The 21,785-nt window shown below is 45.3% G+C and overlaps 1 protein-coding gene across 5 annotated transcripts in view; it reads right to left on the minus strand.

Moving 5' to 3' along the window:
* Positions 1-16,563, minus strand: part of TRIM36 (tripartite motif containing 36) — a 41,846-nt gene extending 25,283 nt beyond the window's left edge. For 2 of the 5 annotated variants that reach the window (XM_070462361.1, XM_070462359.1), the window contains exons 1-2: positions 16,486-16,563; positions 2,749-2,983 (exon numbers count right to left, since the gene is read on the minus strand). In XM_070462361.1, coding sequence (XP_070318462.1) covers positions 2,749-2,983; positions 16,486-16,548 — 298 coding nt within the window. In that variant the 5' untranslated portion in view covers positions 16,549-16,563. Of the gene's footprint in view, positions 1-2,748; positions 2,984-3,709; positions 3,888-5,015; positions 5,135-16,485 lie in introns of those variants that run through there. The other 3 variants (XM_070462362.1, XM_020900017.2, XM_070462360.1) reach the window with 3 other exon arrangements.
* Between the last annotated feature and the right edge of the window lie 5,222 nt (positions 16,564-21,785).

Raw genomic sequence — 21,785 nt, forward strand, 5'->3', positions numbered from 1 at the left:
CTCTTTCAAGGCATCCTTTTATTTTAAAATCGGTCAAATGAACGACACAATGCAATTTGAAACAAATACATGTGAAAGTGTAAGCCAGATGTCATTTTACATTTTCCAATGTGTGAGCACTCAGTCGTGTCCGACTCTCTGCGACCCCATGGACTGTACCCCGCCAGGCTCCTCTGTCCATGGGATTTTTCCAGGCAAGGATACTGGAGTGGGTTGCCATTTCCTCCTCCATTTTCCAATAGCCACATTAAAAAGTAAAAATAAACAAGTGAAGCTAATTTTAGAAACACATATTTAGTAATACAATATATTCAAAAATTATCATTTCAAAATGTAATCAATATAAAATTATTAGAGATATTTATGTTCATTTCTTCCTTCTAAGAGTTTCAAGTGTATCCCTCCATTCAGACTAATGTGTTTCACATGCTCAACAGCCGTATGTGGCTAGTACACTGGACAGATCTGGAACGTCTGCTGCGAAGATGCCTAGAGCACCACTACTCTTTCATGAGACAGCCCTCATATTCTGCAGTCACACCCTTCTCCCAGCTAAACGTTCTTATTTCCTTTACATCATTCTCCAGAGAGCAGCTTTCTAACTTGCCCGTCAGGACACAGTTCAGCTTAAAAGGGTTCTTCCTAAAGAAGAGGGAAGAACATATCTAGTAAATCTATTTCTGATCTCTTGTCCTGGAAACAAATGCCATTATCAACGAAGATAAGCCATTATGGCATGATCTGTACAAATCTCATAGCAGATGTTTGCCAGTCAACATCCATGCAAGAAATATTTATTGAATGGCTACCAACTGCTGGAAACGAATAGTTAACTACTTTTCATTCATATTTTATACTGATCCCATAAAAACCAACCAAGTCTTAAGATTAAAAGCCTAAACATAATAAAGAATTTCATGAAATACACATGTGAGCTCAATCTAAAGATCAGTAAAAATACTAGTATTTAACTAGAATCTCATTTAATGGACTGTGCTGAACATTAATATACAAAAAGTGAATCTTGTTCGTTAATCAAGCCAGGGTCCCTAATTTTTCTCTAAGAATCTACTAACAGAAGATGAACTTTTATCTGGTAGAGTGGTTTCAAGCTATCACCGTCTTTCCTAGCCTCCCCAGTACACCAGCCTCGTCTCAGGAGGAAACCATGAAAGTGGTGATGTCACAAAGAGCAAAGCCCTCCCCACCCTCATGCACCCTGCACCTGCCCGTTACCTAAAGCTCCCTTTTATGTGTATACACACCACTCTGATGTGCATAAAGTGTCCTCCAAGCAACTGGTGATTCCACTTAAAGAAAAATTCATGGATTTCAAATACCATAGTACCACTCTTAGAACTGATCTCCTCTTATCCACTCTCTAATGGAACACACAGACACAAATACTGCCCAAGGAGATCCATAACAGAGCACAACCAAAAATGACATTCTCTAAAACGCAAATGAGGAGGAAAAGATCCTTTTCTGATTTAAAAAAAGTGTTTTGTTTTAGGGGTTTTTTTTACAATATTAAAAAGTTACTCCTAAACGAAAGAGAGAGAAATAAGAGTGGACAGAGGATGAAAGTGGAAACTTCAAAGCCCACACTGGACAGAGCTGAAGCCTGAGATCTGCTGCTCATGAGCACTAAAGGACCCTCCTCGACAGGAAGTGCTGAGCGTAAGGCTGGGACATCTCCATCCAAACCTTTGCTTTCCCTTGACTCTCACTGCTCATTCTGGCCCTTAATTTTCCAATGGCCTCGTTCCCAGTGATTTCAAATCAATTTGGTCTACATTAATCCCGCAGCAGATGTTCAGAAGAAAAAAAATACCATCCCAATAGTGTTGGAGAAGACTTGAGAGTCCCATGGACTGCAAGGAGATCAAACCAGTCCATCCTAAAGAAAATCAGTCCTGAATATTCACTGGAAGGACTGATGCTGAAGCTGAAGCTCCAATATTTCATCCACCTTATGCAAAGAACTGACCCCTTGGAAAAGACCCTGATGCTGGGAAAGATTGAAGGTGGAAGGAGAAGGGGACAACAGAGGATGAGATGGTTGGATGGCATCACCGACTCGATGGACATGAGTTTGAGTAAGCTCCGGGAGTTGGTGATGGACAGGAAGGCCTGGCGTGCTGCGGTTCACGGGGTCGCAAAGAGTTGAAAACGACTGAGCAACTGAACTGAACTGAGATCTACTTCTATAAACTACTACAGAATTCCACTACTGTTTAGCTGATGTTCAAAATCGCTATTTTAAAATCTGGATCAAAAAAATGGCTGAAGAATAAAATGTAGTAGAATGATATCAAATAACATTCCTCTAAAAGGCTTCTGGGACTAGGCATTATGTAGTCTCATCCTTTAAGTTTGCATATTTATTTACCTATTACCAAACATAGAAGAGTCCCTAGTAAGTACTTCAGTAGTCCATTATTTCAACCCTCCTGTAAAGGACATCACAGGCTTAGAACATGCCCTAAAATACAGACACAGTTAACAATGGGTTTAACACAAAGCTGGTGTTCAACATCCAATATCCACTTTAAATGAATATCAAAACACAATTAAAAGTTCATTCTGACATTTTAAAAGTTCATTTTAAGAGAGACAGAGATTCTTTTATAAATACAGTTTTAATTTATTCACCTGGAAAGATTAACCCCCAAAATGACAAAATTTCCCTTCTACAATTATCTCTGAACATATAAACAAGCTTCATCACCTGGTTCTACCACATACCTGGCCTGCTAATTCTGTCAATTTTATCCATGCTAGGGGAGGGAAGCCGAAGTCGAGGACTGCTCTGATTGGAGTTGTCAGACGCCACATCATTGAATGAATCATCAAGCATCAGTAAGAGCTCCTTCACGCATTTATGACAGATGCTATGCTGACAAGGGAGAATCAACGGGTGGGTGAACAGCTCCTTGCATGCCGGGCAAATGAGCTCTCTTTCGATATTCTTAATGGTAACCTTAATGAGAAGCAGAAATCAGAATAAAAGGCTTTTAGTGTGTAAATTCGTTAACTTGCTTATACCCCATGTATAAATACATATATAATTACTACCGAAAAGAATTAAAGATTTTTTAAAATCTGAAGTTTCTTTTTGGCTAGGAAAGTCTACACCATTATTTATCCACCCCCTCATCATCGCATGGCCTAGAAGTGAACGGACATGAGATGGTAAAAATATACTTGAAATATGACAAAAATCAACATAAAATATTTGCCAACCATAATACTTCACCTTTAGTGAAATTCTGAGAGCAGATTACTTTAATAAAAATTAAGAATACAGCACCAAAAAAAAAAAAAAAAGAATACAGCACAAGAACAGGATTATTCCTATTTAGCACATTAGCTCTGTAACTGACAAATAACAGGAGCTGTTAAAAACTGGGCTAGCCATTATGTTCCTGGACCCTATTTGAAATCTACTTACAAGCTGAATTATCAGCAATTTTCTACATTAAATGTGACCATTTTCCACATGCTGCAACTGTAATGTATGTAAAATACTTGAGGTTCTCAGGCTGCATACCAAAGCAGTTATCTTGAAAGCACTTTATGAATACTAAAAGGGTAGCAAGGATTACAAAGAACCACTATTAAGTGCTCTCAATGGTACAAGCTTGCAGTACTTTCAATGAGAAACACTTAGACTCATCACAACTATAAAGGTCTAATAACCTCATACCAGCTTTCCCATCCTTTGCCTGTGCAGTTTTCCCTCCATGGATCCCAAGCTTCAGGTGCTATGAATCTATATTTAGCATCCTTGCAATTGTAAGGATGGTACAATGCTAGTCAACCATTTCAACTACTAGAAACACACAGAAAATTAAAACTGAATTCATTCACTTCTTCTAGTTAAATAAAAATGTTTGTGAGTCTATTCCCCTTAAAATGATACCCAGTGAGTTAATACTCCCTGACGACAGCACTTCAGCCAACGGGCTTTATCACTGTCAGTGAGTCATGCAATGCAGCGGTTCTTGCTGCATCACTCAATAAATTATTTAGTAAAAGCCCGCATCACGTCACAGTTGTAGAAAATCAGGAAGATATCTACACTTCACAATTCACATCAAAGAATACAGAATATTCACATCCTATCTCATTTCATAAAGAACTTGACATCTAATTCAAAGGGAAATATTGTCTTCAAAGTCCAAAGCAGATTCTCACACCCCACTTTATGGGATGTTTACCTCTCACTGGAAGATCTAAAATCATTTCCACTTTTCTTGTACACAGAGCAGTGTACAAACTTTCTAATCACGATGGATATAAAGCAATTCTTAGGCAAAAGAAAAACGAGTGTTCATTTTACATGCATTGAAGGGAAGCAATCTGATTATGGGAAATGTGGTGTGGTGGCTCCCCCAATTAAGCCAATTCAAAATAAATGAGGTTCGACGGAAAACCAACAAGTTGAGAACTGCACTGCACACCCGACTCCCTGAAACAAAAGCATTCGAACCCCGACAGCTGCCGGAGCAAGCCCGCCCCGCGCGGGCAGGCAAAGCCGGGGAGGAGCCTGCGCTCACGGAGACCGCGGGCCGGGCTTGCGGGGGTCCGAGGAGGACTCGAGCACCGGCCCCGCCACGCTCCGGGAAAAAAGGGCGGCGGTGCGGGCGCCCGGGGCCGCGGCGGGGCCCCGAGTCCTTAAGGCGAATTCGGCAGTCTGAAGGCCACCGGAGAGCCCCGCCCCAACTCCCCGAGGCTCTCAGGTGGGCCATCGCCGCGCCCGAGGGGCGCCCCCTTCCGGGCCTGGGTGACCCCGACTCTGACCCTCCCCTCCCAGGGGCAGACAGGGGGCGCCCGGGATTGCGGAACCGGCCTAGGGAGCGGAAGGCGAAGAGGAAGCGGGGCCACCGCAAGCCCGCCCCCGCTCCTCAGGAGGAGAGGCTCGCTCCCGGCTCAGGGCAGCGGGGACCGAGCGCGCGGAGCCCCGGCGCGCCGCCCTCCGGGCTGAGGCAGCCGCCCTCGCCCCTACCCACCAGGGAGTCTGAACCGTCCCCCTCCATGGCAGCCTCCCGCCAGATGTCATCAACGGCGGGGCCCCAGCAGGCAGACGCGCGGCCCCCGGGAGGCTCTAGCGAGCGGGTCTCTGCGGCGGCCGCCGAGCCTCGGTTCCGAGCCGGAGGGCGAGCTGGTCAGCCAGCCCCGGCCAGCGGACCGACGCGGGCAGGAGGCGGCCAGGGCGGACGACAGCACAGGCGCGGAGAGCCGAGCTCTGCTCCTGCGACGGCCCCGGGAATCGCGGCCCACGGCTGGCTGCGGCGGCGGCTCCTGCGGACTGCGGCGGGGCGGGCGGCCGCGCGGAGACCCGGGCGGGCGCCGCGGAGGGCGGGGCGGGGCGGGGCGGCGGCGTCGCCCGGGCGACAGCGCCCACCGCACAAAGCGGGCGGGAGGCCCGCGGCCGCGCGGCGGGCGGGGTGTGGCCCGCGCCGGAATCCCCGCGCTTCCCCGCCGCCCCTAGCGCCCGCCCGAGCCGCGGCCGAAGCCCCCTGACGGGTTCAAGAGCCTCGGAGGGGCGGAAGCGAAGGCGGGGAAGGGGCGGCGGAGGGCGGGGCCGGGGTGGAGCGGCCCGGCGGCGCCGCAGCCGCCTGCATCCTGGGCCCCTTCTCCGCGCCAACCCTCGGCTCTGCCTTCGGATGTCCGCGCCTTCGCCACAGCGCGCCTCGAACATCACAGACGAGCACCACTTCCTGACTCTAGACGGGGCGGCGGGGCGAGGCCGAGTCCAGGCCTCCTTCCCCGTGTTGTCGCACCGGAGCCGCGCGCGGCGGGGAGGCGACCAGGGAAAGAGCCGGCTCACACCGCCCCTACCCGGGCCGGGGGTTTCCCCGAGTGGGCCCCTGCCCCCGCCCCGCACCCCTCCTCTTCGGCCCGCTGCGCAGGGCGAGCTGTACGTTCCCTGGCTGCTCACCAAGCACTCATGCTCGGCTTCTGCTTTTACACACCAGGACGTGCCGTCACGCACGGCACGTTCTTGCCAAGTGGCGCTTGGACGGGCGGCAGGGTAGGGGTCCCTCTCCCTGCCTACTGGCCAGGAATTAGAGGCGGCAGCCTCCCTACGCGGCCTAGGGTGAGGGTCCCGTCCACGCCGCCGCCGCCGCTCTGCGGGTCCCTGCCAGCTAGTCCCGGCAAGGAGGATGTGGGGAAAGGGGGCCAGGTGGTCCTGAACTGCTCCAGCACCCACGCACCCAGCCTGTGGTCAGGTGCTTCTCCAGCTCGGAGACTAGCTGCGCAAAATTCACCTGCTGAAGTCCAAGCGCGTTTCCCCCAGTTTTCAAGACAAATCGAAAACAAATGAACCTGGGGTTGTTGAAAGCCGTCTTATTAGATCACGTCCCTGCCCTTCCAGCGGGCTAAATAATTCCATTCTCTTACGTATAGACTGAGAAAACAGGCGGTCTAGACAAACAGCTGGGCGAGGGAACCGCAGAGCTGTAGCGCGGAATCCCGATTGGGTTTTGACACGCTTCCCACTTTTATTTCCTATCCGGACAAGTCTTTCGCTGTGACCAGTTCCGCCGTCTTCCCACAGCACTGTCAGCAGAAGTAGCCTCTTCTCCAGCCGGCGATTAAATGACGGCGTTGCAGGTTACAACCGAGAACAGCAAATGACCATAGCGATGGTCTGTAATGGAATGCCCTCAGTTTACAGATAAGGTCCAAAGAGGATGGACACCTCACCGAGCAATGCCTGGACTATTCCGATCCCGGTTAATGCCTGGTTGCGTGGCTTTACAGGCTGGAGTTGAGGCTGCTTGCTCCCCACGGGGTCTGAAGCGCCCTAATCCGGGGGAACTGAGGAAAATAGCAAATGCTTGCATAATTTAGTAACCTGCATGATGTCCGACACCATTTTCTCGTATAGATTTTAAAAGGCTCAACCATTAATAAGCATTATAAATCAGTTTCTGTTTTTAATTATGGTCTTTGGGTTCAATAATTCCCCTGTCGCTCTAATCTTACACCTCCCCACTTCAATAGTGCGTTAGTCCAAAACTAATCAGTTAAAGTACAGGCTAAAAGAGATTAGAAGGTTTCATTAACATGAACTAAAGAAAAGAACTGTATAGACAACATTTGTCTGAAAATAAATTTGAAAGTCCTTCCATTATGCAAATCAAATGCCAATGAGTTGCCATTTTCCATCTTATTCTCAAAGTTCAAAAGTTACTTCAATACACTTGGTTGAGAATGGGGGAAACAGGCACCTTCAAACTTTTTTTGTAACAGTGCAGATTGGTTTGGCTTATTTGAAGGGAAATTTTGCAAATCCTATCAAAAAATTTCAGTGCTTCTACTTTTAAGCAATTCCTCTTCTAATAATTTTCCCACTGAAAGACTTGTGTGTGTGCACAAAAATGCGTATAAAGATCTCTGAGGGACTTTATTTGTAGAAATTAAATATCTACCATTCATAAAGTACATTCACACCATGGACCATGAAATACTATTTAGCAGTTAAAATGAGTGCACTGATGAGAAAGGATTTCTAAAATAGTGTAAAAACAAAAAAACCATATGGATTCTGTATGTTGCCACTTTGGCAAAAATAAAAGGATGAGACAAGCAGGCATATTGTTTACGTACACAAATAAGCAAATAAAAATGTCTGCAGTAGAGCATGAGATAATGCTAACAGTGTTGTGAAGAAGTAAGGGGATGAAGCAGGTGTGGAAGACACTTTCCGTCCACATTGTATTGTTTGCACTTTATCATATGTACCTGTTTTAGTTCTAGAAATTTTTAATGTTATTTAACCCATAACTGTTTTTATACTTATGTAAACTCATCCATATACTTTTAAAAGCAAAACAGGGGAGGGTGAATATTGGTAAGAAGATAGCAAACTTGAAAACCACCGGTCTTAACTACCACTCTCCCACCTACCTAGTCATTTCTTCTCCCACGCTGCCATGCTTGGGGTCATCTTATCACTTTCTCCCAATATCCATCCACCTCAGCCTCCCAGTTATCAAAGATAGCCAAGATCGTTCTCAGTTGCTCAACTGAAAATCCTATGGTTTGGGGGTTTTTAAAAATCCTTCTCACCTTTCCCCATACCTCTCTCTGACAGCCTTCCAATCCTCTTGCAGTAACACAAGAGTCCAGTATTGTATGGAGGGTCTAGAACTACCTTGCTTCTTCTTAGTAGGTACTGGGAAGCTTTTGAAGATGTTTAAGTAGGAATGACACAAGAGATGTGTTTTGTTTTATAAATCATTATTCTCCCAATTTGTCCTGCATATACTATCCCTTAGTGCCTCCTCCCCCTCAGTTTGGAGTATCCTAGCACCTTCTTTTCCAAGTTTCTTTTAAAACATGGGTCAAAATTCAACACAAGGAAGCCTATTCCACACCTGTCACCCACTCAGTTCCTTGACCTTCATACTCTTGCCGACATTATGATATCTTATGCTTGTTGGCATTGTGTAATTGCTCTTCTATCACTGGGGCGTAAGCTGTTTTGAATCTGTTTCATGAAGTCCAAAAGGACAATTTCTCCTCCTTCACTTGCTAACAACCACCACTCCCAAAACACACACACACACACACACACACACACACACACACACACACACATTATTCAGGTCTGGTAAAATAGAGGCCCAAAAAATGTTCATGAGCTCACACTTAAAATATAAACCTGATACCCTTTAGGCTATACACTATTCATTAAATTAACCAGCTCTCTTTCCACACCGATTCCTAATACCCAACAAGAGATTGAATTCCAGGCTGAGTCAGGTCCTAACAGCCATGGTGCGTGTCTCAGCAGTGCCTTGAGGCCCCACTGGCTCTTCATCTGTTCAGTCTGAGGTCAAACAAGCAGAGTACCATTCTGTGAGTATATCCTGACTAAGAATGAGCAACCAGCTGACATGGCCAGCATACTCCTAAACCTTGCCCCCTGTTTGGAAACAATCTGGGTTTTCAATTAGGAGGGCCCTGGACTTAAGTGATGAGGAAGGGGGCAGTGAAGTCAACCACAGGGTATCCCGGGTGGACTGGCACATGCCCTGTCTGTGCTGCTGGGTTCCAGGAAGTTAGAGGGAAAGGGACAGGAAATGAATTTACCAGTTATTGACCTAAGTCTCTGACAGCCCAAGCTTACCTGTCATAAAGAGTTTCTATGGGAACAACCTCAGAGGAGAGGAGTCCAGCCAGCCAGGAAGTTCAGGTTTCCCTTGATGGGCCAACTCCTGCTCACCTTTCAGGCTGCAGATCCAGTCTCATCCTCATGAGTCTAGTTCTCGTTGATCAGTACCCCCTGCTCTGAGCTGCTGGAGCCCTCCCTTACTGCTCAGTTTAACGTGATTACATGCTCTTATGCCATACACTCACATTTGATGTTTTATAAACTGTATCTCCCCATCCATTTCGAGCTTTTGTTTGTTTAAAAGAAAATCCAGGAGGCATTCATCGGCTAACTGATAGCACCAGACCAACAATTTCAGAGTTGACAGGAGGTACACAGTGCTGCCCTTGCAGACATTTTCCCATTAATGACAGGAGTGTATTGGCTGCATAACTGGTAGACAGTGGGGTCCTTTAGCCAATTTAGGGTGAACATTGATAATACTTAGAGGCTGTAAGCAGGTCCCTTTAACTGCGTCTCACTATTCCTATACTTAGGGTTTCCAGTTTTAGCAAACAAAAACACAGGACACCCTGATAAATCTGAATTTCACATACATAATGAACTTTTTTTAGTATCCATATATCTCAAATATTGAATGGGATATACTTAGACTAAAAAATTGCTTGTTTACCTGAAAGTCAAATTTTACTCTACATCCTGTATTTTATATGGCACCTCTACCTTCCATTGCTAATGATCAAAATTTGCATATAAGGTGTCTCATAACCAAAACCTGTCGTCAAAGTAAGTAGATATAATAGCTTTACTTACTGAAGGACTTCAGTTCAGTTCAGTCGCTCAGTCATGTCCAACTCTTTGTGACCCCATGAACCACAGCATGCCAGGCCTCCCTGTCCATCACCAACTCCCAGAGTCCACCCAAACCCATGTCCATCGAGTCGGTGATGCCATCCAACCATCTCATCCTCTGTCGTTCCCTTCTCCTCCTGCCCTCAATCTTTCCCAGCATCAGGGTCTTTTCCAATGAGTCATCTCTTCACAGCAGGTGGCCAAAGTATTGGAGTTTCAGCTTCAACATCAGTCCTTCCAATGAACACTCAGGACTGATCTCCACTAGGATGGACTGGTTAGCTCTCCTTGCTGTCCAAGGGACTCTCAAGAGTCTTCTTCAACACCACAGTTCAAAAGCATCAATTCTTGGCACTCAGCTTTCTTTAGAGTCCAACTCTCACATCCATACATGACTACTGGAAAAACCATAGCCTTGACTAGACAGACCTTTTTTTGTTGACAAAGTAATGTCTCTGCTTTTTACTATGCTGTCTAGGTTGGTCATAACTTTCCTTCCAAGGAGTAAGCGTCTTTTAATTTCATGGCTGCAATCACCATCTGCAGTGATTTTGGAGCCCAGAAAAAGTCAGCCACTGTTTCCACTGTTTCCCCATCTATTTTCCATGAAGTGATGGGGCCAGATGCCATGATCTTAATTTTCTGAATGTTGAGCTTTAAGCCAACTTTTTCACTCTCCTCTTTCACTTTCATCAAGAGGCTCTTTAGTTCTTCTTCACTTTCTGCCATAAGGGTGGTGTCATCTGCATATCTGAGGTTATTGATATTTCTCCCGGAAATCTTGATTCCAGCCTATGCTTCCTCCAGCCCAGCGTTTCTCATGATGCATATAAGTGAAATAAGCAGGGTGACAATATACAGCCTTGAGGTACTCCTTTTCCTGTTTGGAACCAGTCTGTTGTTCCATGTCCAGTTCTAACTGTTACTTCCTGACCTGCATACAGGTTTCTCAAGAGGCAGGGCAGATGGTCTGGTATTCCCATCTCTTTCAGAATTTTCAACAGTTTATTGTGATCCACACAGTCAAAGGCTTTTGCATAGTCAATAAAGCAGAAATGGATGTTTTTCTGGAACTCTCTTGCTTTTTCGATGATCCAGCGGATGTTGGCAATTGAAGGCCTACTAGGTGCTAATAACAGCATTAGGAACTTTGCACAAAATATTCATTTAATCCTTGCAATAACCCTGTGAAATAGGTATACTTCCCTTCAGAGGGACATGTAACAATGCCAACTTCTCTCCAGCTTTATCCAGAGATTTAGTAATACCGTCAAGGTCACATGCCTACATACCAAGAGCTAAGATTCAAACTTGAGACTCACTCTAGCCTCCGTACTTTATCACTCCCCACAGGTAAGCGTCTAACATGTAATTTACAATTTCATAGAAAATGTGATTAAACATTCTTTGATAAAGTCATTTCACAGAAAGTTTTTCCCTCCCAAATTATCTTTGAGCAATATAGTAAAAAACATCAGAGAAAAATTCTGATATTTACAAAATTAGCTGTTTTCAAGTGATATTGCTAACTTCTCTTTGCATTCTCTACTCCCCACAACACACACACTTTACCCAACCCCAAGATATAAAAAAATATTTTAAAGAATACTTTGCAGTGGATACAACCTTACTATTATCACCCAGTTTAGATTCAGTTGTGTGAGCAACTATCTGTTGAGTCTTCAGAAACAGATCATTTGGTGGTATTTTTGTTTTGGTCCCAGGAGATGTTTAAGACTTCACATTAGTCTAGATTTGAGGATTTTGTAAACGTACTTCTTTCAGTGTATAAGCATCTTCTTGTTTGAAAGCAAATTTTGTGTTTTTAAAAGTTCTTCAATTCTTTGTGCAACAAAGATATTCAAAGTTAAAAGTAATAATTCACCAAGTAATAGAATCATCACTGTTTCTCTATTAAAATTAAATGTAAGCTTTCCAAAGCCCCTTTATTTTGCTCAAACTATCATACTCTTTAGGAAATGGCAACCCACTCCGGTATTCTTGCCTGGAGAACCCCATGGACAGAGGAGCCTGGCAGGCCACAGTCCATGGGGTCGCAAAGAGTCGGACACGACTGAGTGACTTCACTTCATCATACTCTTTGGATGTGCCCTAACAGTGACTATTGAACTGTAGGAAATAAGTGCTTTCTGGCTATGAATATATATAAATGTTTAAACTCTAAATAAGGATGTCTACTAAATATAAATTCTTCTAGGTTTCCTGTCATCAAGTTTTCATTATATGATTCTAGAAAAGTATGCAATGGTGTGGAAAAAACAAATGTGTGATGATGATAACAAATTAATAAGGTACATCTTTCTAGAGACCAAAACAGTCTGAAAACACTGCATTGTGTAATGCTAGATTTTGATCACAGATTTGGAAAGCTCTCTTTTAGTCCAAAGAGATGAGTTACAGAAGAAAAACAAAACAATACCACAGATTGGGAGAAAATATTTGCAAATGATCTGGCCAACAAGGTCTCCAAAATTTACAAATAGCTCATGACACTCAACAGCATCAAAACAACCCAGTCGACAAATGGGCAGAAGACCAGACAGACATTTCTCCAGAGAAGACATACATGTGGCCAAGAAGCACATGGAAAGGTGTTCAACACTGATAATTATTAGAGAAATGCAAATCAAAACTACAGTGAGATATCACTTCATACCAACCAGAATGGTTATTACCAAAACATCCGCAAACAATAGGGTTGGAGAGGGTGTGAAGAGAAGGGAACTCATTTACACTGTTGGTGGGAATGTAAATTGGTACAGCCACAATGGAAAACAGTATGGAGGTTCCTTAAAAAGCTAAAAATAGAGCTACCATATGACCCTGCAATCCCACTCCTGGGCATATATCCAGAGAAAAACATGATCTGAAAGGATACATGCACCCCAATGTTCATTGCAGCACTGTTTACAATAGCCAGGACATGGAAGCAACCTAAATGTTCACAGGTTGACAGAGGAATGGATAAGAAAGATGTACATGTATCAGTGGAATATTACCCAGTCATTAAAAAGAATAAAATAATGTCATTTGCAGCAACATGAATGGACCTAGAGATTGTCATACTGAGTGAAGTAAGTCAGACAGAGAAGGAGAAATATTGTATGACATCCCTTATATGTGGAATCTAAAAAGAAATGATACAAATGAACTTACAAAACAGAAAGAGACTCACAGACTTAGAGAATGAACCTGTGGTTTCTGGGCTGTACGGGGAAGGATGGGGGGAAGGTACAGTTAGGGAGCTTGGGATGGACATGTACACACTGCTATATTTAAAATGGATAACCAACAAAGTCCTACTGTACAGCACATGGAACTCTGCTCAACTCAGCCTGGAAGGGAAGGGAGTTTGGGGGAGAAGAGATACACGTGTATGTATGACTGAGTCCCTGTGCAGAAACTGTCACAACATTGTTAATCGGCTATGCCCCAGTACAAGATATGACGTTTATTTGAAAAAAAAAAAAAAAAAAAAACAGCAAACTTCAGAAAGTGGCTTCCAGAAATGGTACACATTTCTGTGACAGTGAAATATAAGGAGTCCATTTACATTGATTTTTAAACCTCTTGAGAATTATCATAGGTATTACCCATACTCATAGGGTTGGATGAACAGAAAGACCAAAGTGGTAGAGATCACTGTGTACTTTAAATATTAAAGTAATCGTCACAGGAGAGTCAATACGCTGATCGAGCTCATCATGTGGGTTTTATGTTACCCTGAGATGAAAGACTCACCTCCCACATTCAGAGAACACACAGAAGGCTAATTTAATCTGAGGTAGACATAGAGGAAACTGCTGCCACTGGGAAATGCAGTGGATTGGAGGTGGGAGCGAAGTTCCACCTCTGACTGTAAAGTTTTCAGTAAAGTTTGAACATTTTGCAATGACCATACATTAAATGCTTTAAAATTTTAAAACCATCAGAGAAAAGTGAAGGAAATGATGATGATGGTCAACCCCCTGGTCCCAACTCTGAAGGAAGGGGTGGGAAGGGGAGGGGGCAGGAAGACAAGAGCCTCAACTCTTTCAATTTAAACTTCACAAACCTGGTGTAATTAGATCCATTTCAAATTATTCTTTACATTACCAACTTGAGCTACAAGGTGGAACCTAACTTCTCAGAGGAAAAGAAAGCAAGTCAAACCTCAAAGGTCTGTTAGTCCATGGCTAATGCTCAGTGAGGTATTCAGTGTTCAAATCCTGTACAATCACACATATGAGGAGGGTTTAAGCAGAACTAGGAGGAAAGAGGGCAGAGAAGAAGCTTGAGTTGTAATGGTTAAGAGGCTACTCCTGACCCCTCACTCCCCCAGATGAAAGGCAGAGACCCTACTGTGGGAGCCCACTTTCCCACCCCAGAGATTTCACAGGCACACCCGCCCCTCTGACTCTGGAAGTCAGCTGAGCTCACGCCTCTGCCTCACCTGCAGGCCCACTACTGCAGGCCAGGGAAGAGGGTCCGCCTAGTGGAGAGTGAGGCAGAGAAATTCCGTGGATAAAGCCAGAAGGCTTTGAGTTGTGTTTTTTCACTACAGTGAGCATACTCTGAAACACAATGCTAATTGCAGACGTTCATTTGCTTCACCTGACTTTATTATAAGGCGTTTTAAGGGCTCATGAATGATTCCGCCCTCCTTGCCCAGTCAGTGTTTATAAGTTCACCTACCTGCTTCGTAATCACCTGGGGTGTCAACTTGCAGATCCCTGGATCCTACCTCAAAACTATTCTCTCCTAATATCAAGCGTTGCCTGCTTACTGAAGTATTAGCCAACGAATACAAATCCGGCTAACTCTGAAGAATATCTGAGCACCAGGGGCCTAAACTGACCTCTCAGTCATTCTACTCCTGGTCCCATCAAGGGTGGTCCATTTACTTTGTAACCTACAAAAGGCATCGTCCTCCCCGTCTGGTTCCTGCGCAACCAGGGTCCTGCTGTGTGCTTTAGACAGGCCAGGTTCTCGCCCCCTGGAAGTCAGCCTCTTGGCTCAGCACTTCCTTCTGAACTTCTGTCCCCAGGGTCGATCTTCCAGAGGGTGGAGAGGGTTGTGGTAGCACTCCAGACCGGGGGTCGGGGAGGGCGGCGCTCGTGGCCAAGGGGAAGCTGTTTGGGGCGACAAAGAGCTTGGAGATGCTGGCCAGCATGTCCCTACGCGTGTGCTGGAGGACCCTCGAAGTGTAGGATGGAGCCTCGGGACACGAAAGAAAGTCGAACCGGCGTCCTCCGTTTGTGCTTCTGGTCCGGGGTGTAAATGGCAGGGAGGGCCTGAAACACTGACTCTACTAATGAAAAGGGAATAAGCATCCTGTTTTGAGTGAGTGTATTCCGTGTTTGCACAAGAGAGAAAATTCAGGAGGCCCACAGTTAGCCAGGGACCCTTTGGTCAGGGAGGACGTTAACCTGCTCCCCAGCCGTGGGACTGTCTGGCCTGAAGCATCCGCGTTGCTGGGGTTGGTGAGATACGAGACTCATGTTCCAGGGGCTCACAGCAGAGCTGCAGATCATTCTTCTTTTCATGATGACCTTGCGCAGGGCATCCTTCTCTCGTCTGTGCCATAACCTTTTCTCGAAACTCCAACTGCAGAGGACAAATGCAGACGCCGTTTCTCGCTTTCTAGGCACAGGCGAATCCCGGCGGACCGCGCAGAGCGCCACCTTCGCATTTCCCAGTTCTTCCCGCCTGTAAACCGCATAGCAGCCTCTCCAGGCACCTTCTCAGAGGCAGCTCGGAGGGTAGACTCTGGCCAGGCTTTCCGCTTCAGCGAGGCGCCACTCCGCCCGGCCGAGGGCGTGGTCAGCAGGCGCCACCCTGGGTTTCCAGAGGACTCCGAAACAGGTGCCTGGCTGAAATCTGGCGCCTTGGCATCTCCCGCTCCCCTCCAAAGGAAGGATGCCTGAAATGTTCCGGGCCTGGGACAACAGCCAAGGACCTGAAAACACCAGGGCTGGGCGAACCAGGGTTTTGCCCCTTCTTATCCGCCGTAAGGTCGGACTGCGTGAACCCGACCCCACCCTCATAGCCTATCCACCGTCTGGTCCAGCCTTCCCTCCGCGCTCTGCGCTTGGACAGACCAGGTCAACCACACGATGTCAACCACGCTTAGGAGCCCTGGGCGCGTCGAGGAGCGCCCCCTGGCCAACGCCCGGCCCTCCTCCCCATCTTCGCAGGCTGAGCCCTTGCCCCTCTCGGTCCCCAGAGCCCTCACCGTCACCCAGCTGGCCAAGTCCTTTTTGGCTCATTGCAGAGGTGCCGCGCTATTAATGGGGGTGGAGAGGGTGGGAGGCCAGACGTCTGCCTTGCTTTCAACAGCGACTGGGGCGTCCTGGCTGAGAACACGGACCTGGGACTCCAGTCCCGCCCTCCCCGGGGGCTGCCAGGGCCCGGGACACCTACAGCCACAGGCCAAATAGTGCCCGAAGGGGGGCGGGGGGCGGAACCCAGGCCGCAGCTCCGCGCGCCCCGGCACTTACCTTGCCTCTGGCTAACAATTCCATGATGTAGCCAAATTCACTAATCTCCCCCGACTCAGACATGGTTAAGCTCCTTCGCAAACTCTGGAGGAACGAGGCAGGTGCACCGAATTTGTCCTTTTTCTCTCTTTTCTCTGTTTTTAGCCTGAGTTTTGCCAAGCGCCCCGCCAGGATGCTGTTATCGAGGAAAAACGAGAAAGCGAGGGGGAAAAGCAAAACGCGGAGTGGGGTGGGAGGAAGGCCATGGAGGGCTGTGGGCAGCCACGTCTGGCGTTCTCAGCTCAGGACAGGGCGGTGGAACGGAACAACGAGGGCGGCGGCGGCGGACCGCGAAATCCGCACCAGGCGGAGCCCGGCTCGGAGGCCCCGCCTCCTCGGGGGTCGCGGCCGGCGCCTCCCGCCCGGGGGTCGGACGGCCGCCGAGACAAACACCGACACAAAAGCGTGTCTGCTCCCGGCGTGGCGCCGAGCCGGCCCCGACACCCGCTGGCCGGTTAAAGCTGTCCTTTATCCGATGCCTGAGACGGTGGCCGTCCGGAGCTCTTCCTGCAAGGCCCGGGAAAAATCCCCATCCCACTGTCTGGAGGTGTGAGGGCAGAGAGAATGAATGCAGAGCAGGAGCAACAAAGGGTCTGGCTGACAGCGCCGGAAAAAAAATAAGTGAGGGCCCAGGAAATGGCAACGCCGCATCTCAAGTCAGCCTTCCTGAAACCCGATAGGTAACAAAGACCAAGCCAGCGCTCCTGAGATGAGAACAAACACCAGGATTGTATTTTAAACACACAAAGTGTGTAAGGTCGATTATATCTCTATATCCTCTTGATACTCAACTTTCCTTTAATTAAAAAAAAAAAAAAAGACGATTCTGGCTATCAAGGTGTGCTTCCTGGCTAAACATTCTCACCCTTTAGTTACTACTCACTCGCTTTCCAATTATTTTCTTTTTCTTTTTTTTTTTTCATTTCATGGAGTTAAACATTAAGTGCCGTGTTTCTCACATTTTACACTTCTTTTTTAAAATAGCAGCTCCCCTAGCAGGCTGCAGCTGAAACTGGCCTCTTAGGCTTCTTTCTGCTTCATTCAAACCTGACAATCTTTGCTTCTCTCGAGAAGAAAACTTGGCTGAACAAAGTGAGGTCTACTGTATTCCTCCACTATAGGCAGTCTCTTATCTTTCTTGAAAAGGAGAAAAGTGATAAGGGCATGAACTTTTCTCTAAAAAAAAAAAAAAAAGCCCTTTCTTCTCTGACCCAGAAATCCAAAAGTACATAATGATTTCTTTTTTCCCTACATACTTCTCCATAAGCTCTAAGAACATTTCTTCAGGGAGTTACTTCCCTCCCCACCTTCTTGGTGGTGGTGGTACTGTCCTCTGAGCTGGTGCTGATCCCCTCTTAGAGCACGCAGCAGAAGCCAGTGTGCTGGGGGTTCACAGTGAGGGCTCAGCAGAAACTGAGAAACAAGCATGTGTCTTGCTGAGAAGCTTCTTGTCCTTCTCAGGCTCTGTAGAACCTTGGTATGTCCTTCGCTTCCATAAGAAAAGCTAGATACAGAGTTCAAGTAAGATCTGTAGCATTCATGAATGGATTCCTCCAATATGTGATGCTAAGTCACTTCAGTCGTGTTGGACTTTTTGCGACCCTATGGACGGTAGCCTGCCAGGCTCCTCTGTCCATGGGATTTTCCAAACAAGAATACTGGAGTGGGTTGCCATTTCCTTCTTCACCAGTATTTGATAGATTGCCAGAAAGAGGTATTGTTTAAAAGAGAAAGTTTTTTCACACCCAGAAATAATAAAAATCACAACATTAGAGCCAAACAACTAGTCTTGTGTCTGCATGACACAGAGTAAGGAGGAAGGAAGAGACAGAAAGAAGTCTAACGTCTCCCTTTAGAAAGCTTTCTCCAAAACCCCATCCAACGACCTCCGCTTACATCTCCCTTGTGAGGACTGGGACATACGTCTTTATCCCTAGCTACAAGGAAGGCTGAGAAGGTGATTCTTTTACTCTGGGAACACTGCCACTCTATAAACAAAATCCAGGATTCATTAGTGAGGAAGAAGAAACAGACACTGAGTGGGAAACTGTCAGTTTCGGCTACCCCTGGGGTAAATCCACTCAGTTTCCTGAGTTTCAGTTTTCTCTTTTGTAAAACGACTGACTAAACTGTCTCTAACCTCTTCGTGGTGTTAGTGCTAATATCTCCCATTTAAGGATCCCTTTGCCACCTGGCAGCACTAGCGGCTCTTTCCCCCCAAAAAAACACCTGCTTTTATAAAAGATCTGTCCACCCAATCACTTGCTACTAGAAAATACTTCAGGCACAATGTGCTTAACAGTTGCCTGAATTCCCCCCCTAAGACCAAGATGGGGGTGGGGGCAAGGGTCTTAGAATCAGCTGCTATGGAGGCAGGGAGTGAACCTGCGCATGAGAGTCTAGGTATGTGTCCACAAGTTGAACGCTGAGCATCTATTTATTCAGATGCCTGGCGGTATTAACTGCTCTTTATTTAGTCAGTGTGTGAACAGCACTATGGAGCATTAGGAACCTTTCCAAGATGCGCTTGTGTGATTAGTCGCTCAGTCGTGTCCGACTCTTTTTGACCCCGTGGACTGTAGCCCACCAGACTCCTCTGTCCAAGGCATTCTCCAGGCAAGAATACTGGAGTGGGTTGTCCTGCCCTCCTCCAGGGGATCTTCCCAGCCCAGGAATTGAACCCAGGTCACCTGCATTGCAGGCGGATTTGTTACCATCTGAGCCACCGGGGAAGCCCCTTCAAAGATGAAAACAGCGTTAACACTTCCCCTGACGTTCTCTGTACGGACTTCTTAGACACAGGGTCAGGCACCCAGCAAAACTTGCTTTATTATTTCTCTTACTTCCAAGAAGACAGTAAGATTAGTGCACAAATTAATATCTAACTTCATTCCCCAGAGAAACTAAAATTAAGAAATAAGTGAATTCACATTTCTCGAAAATAATAAAAGTAACAAGGCAGGTGCTGCTTCACAGGGAACTTACCCACCTAAAAGGAAGATACTTAATAGAGGGATTACATGATGTGTGAATTTTTCACATGGAGAAGTCTAGCAATATTGAAGAGTCCCTCGCTGTGGGAAATCTAATTGCTAGTTTCCATCTAATGGAAAACTTTTCACTATAACGGCTTGACTGCCATGTGGATTACTGAAATAATTGTAACGTATAGAGAGCCACAGGCTTCCCAGGTGGCACTAGTGGTAAAGAACCTGCCTGCCAACTCAGGAGACATAAGAGAGGCAGGTTTGATCCTTGGGTCAGGAAGATACCCTGGAGGAGGGCATGGTAACCCACTCCAGTATTCTTGCCTGGAGAATCCTGAAGCAACTTAGCATGCATAGAGAGCCACAACTTTTAGCTTCGTTTTCACCCAAGACACCCTATTTTCTCTTCCTTGTAGTAAACAACATAGTACAATAGTTTTAACAAATAACACAAAAAATACACCTTCCAATTTTTTTGACTGTGGACACAAATAAATAATTGTACAAGTTTAGAAATTGAAATCTATGATGATGAATGTTTAGCAGTTTAAGGCTTAGAGACTGGAATTAGGAATATAAAAATATCTTGGTTTTAATAAACTTGCATATTTACTTCGGCAGTCTTTGAGTGCAAACATATTAATAAAATATAGCTTTCTGACACAAATGCATCCTAGCACCTATACCCAGAAAGGTCATTTAAAAAACAATTTTTAACAGCTTTATTGAGGTATGATTTACATACCATAAAACCTATCAATTATAAGGGTATAGTTTAGTAATTTTTATTAAATTATGGAGTTATGCAGGTATCTCATAATCCATTTCTAAAACATTGGAATATCTCTCCATTTATTGACAGGCGGGGATACTCACCACTATACTAACGAGGTTGGTGGCCTCTTTCCATTTATTGAGATTTTCTCTAATTTCTCTAGTTGTGCTCTATAGCTTTTATTGTTCAGATATATTGCACTGCTTTTGTTAAATGCATTGCAAAGTATCTTATTATTGTAAAAGAAACTCATTTCTTAATTTCATTTTGGGTTGTTTATTGTTTGTATATAGAAATGCAATGAATAATTGCATGGTAGACTGTATTTTGCAACGTTGTAAAATTCATTAATTCATAATTAAAGTTTTACTTTCTCTTTTCCAGTCTTTATAACTTGATTTTTCTTGCCTTATCACTCTAGTTAGAACCTCTATTATAATACTGAATAAAAGTGGCAAGAGTTGACATCCCTGCCTATTCCTAATAGTAGAAGAGAAGCACTCCATCTTAACCGTAAATATTGGTTTAGCTACATTCCATACATTTTGATACACTGTGCGTTTGCTTTATTCATTTAGAAACAATCTTGGATTTCCCTGGTGGCCAGTGGTTAAGCATTCACCTGCCAAGGCAGGGTCTGGAAGATCCCACATGCCAGGGGGCACTAAGCCTGTGTGCCCACCGCCGAGAGCCCGTGCTCCCCAAGAAGAGAGAGCGCCCCAGGGAGCACCCGGGCAGCACAGCAAAGGGTAGCCCGCCCCCAAGACCAGAGAGAGCCTGTGTGCAGCAACAAAATGCCAGCACAGGCAAAAGTAAAAATGCACAAATTTTTTAAAGAAATGTTTTTTAATTTCCCCCTTTCACAGGCTATTTAGAAATATATTGCTTAATTTCCAAATTATTCAAAATTTCTAAATAATTTAGATTTCCTATATTTCTTCCTGTTGATTCCTCATCTAATTTGAACAAAAACCATTTTAAAAATGATTTCATTGTTTTTTAAATATATTAAGGCTGTGGAGAAACTGGAAGTCTAGTACATAGCTGGCGGTAGTAGAAAATGATGCAGTGAGAAACAGTTCAGTGGTCCCTCGAAAAGTTAAAGATAAAATTACCAGCAATTCCACCTCTCAGCAGAACTGAAAGCAGGACTCAGGAGATGCTTGCTTGCACACAGTGTTCACTGCTGCATTTTTCACAGTAACCAAATGATACAAACAACCCAAGTGCTGATGAGCATATGACTGGATAAACAAAATGTAGTATAATAGATACATATAATGGAATATTATTTGTCTATAATATGGAAGGAACTTCTGATATATGCTTACCATATGGACAGACCTTAAAGACATTAGGCTGAGTGAAGTAAGCTCAACACAGAAGGACAAATACTGTGTAATTTCACTTACATAAAATGTCTACAATAAATAAATTCATAGGAATAGAAAATATATTACATGGGCTGGAGGGCACAGGGAATGGAGAATCTTACCATT

This window comes from Odocoileus virginianus, unplaced genomic scaffold (genome assembly GCF_023699985.2).
Source record: "Odocoileus virginianus isolate 20LAN1187 ecotype Illinois unplaced genomic scaffold, Ovbor_1.2 Unplaced_Scaffold_3, whole genome shotgun sequence".
Classification (NCBI taxonomy): domain Eukaryota; kingdom Metazoa; phylum Chordata; class Mammalia; order Artiodactyla; family Cervidae; genus Odocoileus; species Odocoileus virginianus.